Source organism: Meleagris gallopavo, chromosome 21, assembly GCF_000146605.3.
Source record: "Meleagris gallopavo isolate NT-WF06-2002-E0010 breed Aviagen turkey brand Nicholas breeding stock chromosome 21, Turkey_5.1, whole genome shotgun sequence".
NCBI classification, from domain to species: domain Eukaryota; kingdom Metazoa; phylum Chordata; class Aves; order Galliformes; family Phasianidae; genus Meleagris; species Meleagris gallopavo.
The window spans coordinates 8,582,884-8,587,951 of record NC_015031.2 but is presented as its reverse complement, the minus strand read 5'-3'; the positions used below and the strand labels follow the sequence as shown (position 1 = coordinate 8,587,951).

Here is a 5,068-nt window from a genome sequence, read left to right as displayed (position 1 = left end):
CTCCAACCCCCTGCCACAGGCAGGGCCACCAACCTCCACATTTAATACGGGGCATCCACAGCCTCTCTGGACAGCTGCTCCAGCACCTCACCACTCTCTCTGTAAAGAATTTCCCCCTAACATCCAACCTAAATCTTCCCTCCCTCAACTTAAAACCATTTCCCCTTGTCGTGCAGTTATTTGCCCTTTCAAAGAGTTGATTCCCCTCCTGTCTGTAGGCTCCCTTTAGGTACTGAAAGGCTGCCATGAGGTCACCCCGCAGCCTTCTTTTCTCCAGGCTGAACAAGCCCAGCTCCCTCAGCCTGTCTTTGTAGGGGAGGTGCTGCAGCCCCCGATCACCTTTGTGGCTCCTCTGGACCCTCTCCAACAGCTCTTTCTTGTACTGGGGGCTCCAGACCTGGACACATTACACCAGATGGGGCTTCACAAGGGCAGAGTAGAAAGGGACAATCACCTCCCTGTCCCTGCTGGCCACCCCTCTGCTGATGGAGCCCAGGATACCATTTGCTTTCCAAACTGCAGGAGCACACTGCTGGCTCATGTTAAGTTTTTCATCCATCAGGATCCCCGGGTCCTTCTCCACAGGGCTGCTCTCAAGGACTGCTCTTTCCAGTCTGTATGGATGCCTGGGATTCCTCCAACCCAAGTGCAAAACCTTGCACTTTGCCGTGTTGAATCTCATTAGGTTCACCTGGGCCCACCTTTCAAGCCTGTTAAGGTCCCTTTGAATGGCATCCCTTCCTTCCACCGTGTCAACCGCACCACTCAGCTTGGTGTCAGCAGCAAACTTGCTGAGGGTGCACTTGATTTCCGTTGTTGATGTCACTGATAAAGATGTTAAGAGCACCAGTCCCAATACAGACCCCCAGGGGACGCCGCTCGTTACTTTTATTCAAGTAAAGGCAAATTTCCAACAATGGCACCAGCCCTGATCCAGCCCCAATTCACTGACTGCATCAATGCCAAAGCAACACTGTCACATCAAGAACTGTTCCCATTCGGAATATTGACTGCAGGCACTGACACAGCGCAGTGACTGCTAATGCTGTTGATTTTCATTGAGAGAGATCCAAAACAAAGAGCCTGCCCAACAATGCCAGGCACTACAGCTGCTGATACCCCAATATCTCAGCCCTGTACTGCAGTCAGAAGGATTACAGCTCATTAATTACAGATCTGGATATTCTAATCAATCTGGCAACTTCTCCTTCAATTGCAACCACACTAGAGATACACGAGGTGTTAGCCTGCAGCTCCCACGTTGGAAGCCACGTGCTCGACATCCTCCTCACTTTACACTTACGTATGAAGGAGCACGTGATATTTGATTGAAAATAAAGAAGAGCTTGAAATGAAAGAGATACAAGCTGAAAAGGAACCAACAGAAGAACGTGGGACATGACTGTATCCTCCCATGGGACGGACAGCACAGCAAGTTTTGCCCAGATGAAAACCAAGGCATGACGACCAGTCAGCCCAGTTCCTCCTCCAGCTATGCAGACACCTTCTTCATATTTCGGGCAGCAAACCACGTGTCACTCTTGTCAGCTGCCATAGCCTGCACAAAGGAAAACATGAGCATGTTTGGCTGACTCAGCTGCCATTCCAAACACTGAGCTGCCCACTCTCACCACCCTGTCCCACAACAACAGGCTGACTGTAAGGCTCTATAATCCAGGGGAAAGCTATCCTGATGAAGAAACTGTTTCTCATATACTAGTAATGAAAACAGGCACTGACAGCCAATATTTTCTGCTGCAAAGAAAATTCGATTCTACAGGTGGCTGTGATCAGGATGAAAACAAAAGGCAAACCATTACTTACATCATCTAACAGTTTGTCACCATTAGGATCCACTTTGGACAGATCTCGAAATGCTTCATCTCCCACAAAACAGATTTCATGGCCATCCTAAACCAAATTTAACAGCAAGTCAGACAGATAACTGGGGCAGAGAAATTAGAGGAGAGAGAAATTAGAGAATTAGAGATTAGAGAAATTACTATTTCTGATGCTACTCACAGGATCAGCCAAAATGACCACTTGCACTGTAGCTTTGCCAGGTGTGTCCAAGCTAACCAGAGGCGTTAAAATTTTCTGGTTCTCCTTTTTCATCAGTGCTTCAATGTTTGGCAACTTAAACAGACAACAAACAACATCAGCCCCAGTCAGATGAAGCCACGATGTATTCAGGCTGTTCTCAGTTACAGTTTCCTGTTACCTGCAACTCCACTGCATTCCCATCTTGAGAAATTAATTAGTGTTACTTTGATCAATTCTGAGAGATTTTGCTAATAGTAGACACCTATGTCCCACTACTCAGCTGGATGATGAGAGAGGTAATGAAAGCATGATTATTACCTCTTCCTTGGCACAGGAAAAGGCAATCCTTCCAAATGCTGTTCCATGATCCACTGCTCCTCCAACAGCCTTCAGCTCCAGCTTACACTGAAGGAAAACAAGAAAACTTAATGAACTTGCATGGAACACTGCTCTCAGTGCCACATTTGCTCTGGCTTCTCATTGTTGCAGACTGTTTCAACACTGCCCACACAAGTATTTCCCAATGAATCAAAATTCCCAGAGCAAACCACAGCTTTTGATTTAAAGAAAAAAAAGCAGTTAAATTAAAGCATGCAGGCTCTGCACAGTTGTTTCTATCATAAGATTTAGATCCTGTTCTCATTAAATAAGAGCTTTCTACGACGTGACTCTTAAAGAACTGGAAGGCTTTCTACAGAACTAACCTGGTTATCTGCATAGCCCAGCAAAATCCTCTGTTTTTCTTCATCCTTCTCATATATTTTCATCCCAAGCAAATGAGACCAGTAATTAACAGACTTGTGCAGATCAGAGACACCCAAGGTTACCTTTAGCACAGGATCTGTAGGAGTGCAACAAATGGAGAATAGTTACAAGATAAATCATAGTTTTAAATGCATTGTTTTACAATCTTGAGAAGAAAAGTAATAGAGAAATAACAATATAGGGCCCTGTTTCATAAAATGCCATTGAGACAAATGCACATCCAATTGTAATACCCTACTCGTAAATATCTTCTGAACACAAATAAGAGCACGTGTACATTTCACCTTGCTTTTTCTGTTCCTTGTCTTCCAAGTAGAACTTGTATCCACCTGGGGCTTCAGTTTCAAACACACCGGCTGTGACTTCTTTGAGGGGCCAACCCATCTTCTTAGCATTGCTCACAGCCTGGCTGGACACCAGGGTTATGCCCTGCCAAGAACAAAAAAGACAACACTAAATCCACTGGTGCAACAGCAGCCAAGAAGCCACCTCCCCAGCTGTGCTGACACTGCAACTCCCACCCACTGCATCAGCAGGAAGACCTCCCTCTTCACTGCTTTCACCCTTCCAGGCTCTGTTAGCCACAGTCTGTGGCTGTGGTCAAGGATATCTGACCATCCCAGATAGGGTGAAGCCTTACCTTTGAAAACTCTGCCTTTATAGAAACAAGCCAGATTACTTTGTAAAGCACACTGACCGCACAACCTCCTGAGAAGCAGGTAACTTGCTCCTAGAAAACAAGCTTAGGCTAACCCTGCATCTCCCATGTTTTTGGATCATACTACTCTACTCTTCTTTCACACCAAAGGGAAATGTAATGGGAAAAGAATTTAAGTTGTGTCAACGCACTGTACAGAAGCAGAAAACCAAATTCTGGCTGTTCTACCAGCTGGGGGGATGTTTGTGGCTCCATGCACCTGATCCTCAACATTCTTCAAATTCAGGGAAAAACATTAGCTCAACAGAAACAACGAGCAAACACATTAACCATCAGCTAACAAAAGCCAAATGAATAAGTAATAACAAATGTGTGTTTCCCTACAGCACGACCCTTCTTCGCTGACCACTTCAAACCGGATCTGGCAGCAAACACACAGCAACCACAGATGGAGAAGTGCTAAAGGAAGCGTTTCCACAATCCTACATGAACACAAAGCTCCTCTACCTTTTGCTCGTCCAGCTCAGAGACAACTAAAATGCAGGAATAAGAAGTGTTCAATAAATCAAACAGTACTTTTAAAAAAATCTGCTATAAGTTATATAATGAAGAGACTCCTAATGAGAAAATAAAAGCACTTATCATAATAAGGTTTTAATGAAATTGGCACATACCAGAAAGTCATTGCCAAGGCGATACTCTCCAATACCATAGTTGTAAGTCAACTCTGCAACAAAGTGGTCATCTTCTGGCCCATAGCCCACCATTGTTTTGCTCCATTTTCCATCGTAAGGGCTAGAAGATTTATTTGGAATGAATATGAGAAACAAACACCAAGAGATGCAACCATGAATGCTTCAGCAAAGAACATCATTTCAAGAACAAACGGCACAGCTAACCTGGCACCTCCCATTGGAAAGGAGCTGACAGTTACAGAGAGTTCTTGGGGCTGTTGTGGGTAAAGCTGCCATGATTGTAGAATCATGGAATCATTCAGGGGAAAAAAAAAAAACCAAGATTCCCATCTCCAACCCCAACAGGTTCATTTCAGGGATTCAGTATTAGAACCCAACATAACACAGCTGTATCAGAGCCCAAATGCAAACCCCATGCCGACACATAAAAGGCACCACGGGCTGAATTTTTAATACCACGTGGATTCATCCATTAAATAACGGGCAGAACAGGGAGGTGCCCTATGGGAAACGAGTGCTTCAGGCAACGCACTTACCCATTGCAGCTGGCCTTACAGCCTTCATCAAACTCCTCATGCCTCAGAACCTTACGAATTAAACGTGTACATATTAAAAAAGAAGAAAAAAAAGGGGAGGAGGGGGTAAACGAGCCGACCTGGGGGCTGTGCTGTCTAAAAGAAGAGCAAACGCGATTCTGCCCGGCTTCACCCTCCTCCCGCAGCGCAGGGCGTCTCCTCAGGGCTGAGGGCCGCGCTCCCGCTCAGTCCTCCCGCCCCCCGCACGGCGCTCACGCTCATGCCCAGCAGCTCCCGGTAGAAGCGCGCAGTCCGCGCGCGGTCGCCGACTTTGAACACGAAGTGCAAGGCGCGCCGCACCGCCATCCCTCCGCCTCCGCCTCCGCCGCCGC

At 46.2% G+C, this 5,068-nt stretch overlaps 1 protein-coding gene across 1 annotated transcript; it reads right to left on the bottom strand.

Annotated features, from left to right (window-relative positions):
• Positions 1 to 850: 850 nt before the first annotated feature.
• On the bottom strand, positions 851 to 5,062 carry GLOD4 (glyoxalase domain containing 4). Its single transcript, XM_010722068.2, has 9 exons — positions 4,953 to 5,062; positions 4,698 to 4,747; positions 4,141 to 4,261; positions 3,093 to 3,237; positions 2,748 to 2,884; positions 2,362 to 2,448; positions 2,023 to 2,136; positions 1,825 to 1,911; positions 851 to 1,558 (listed from the first exon to the last, which is right to left on the bottom strand). Exons 1-9 carry the CDS (start codon positions 5,040 to 5,042, stop codon positions 1,493 to 1,495), a joined length of 897 nt encoding a protein of 298 aa, XP_010720370.1. The 5' UTR covers positions 5,043 to 5,062; the 3' UTR covers positions 851 to 1,492.
• Between the last annotated feature and the right edge of the window lie 6 nt (positions 5,063 to 5,068).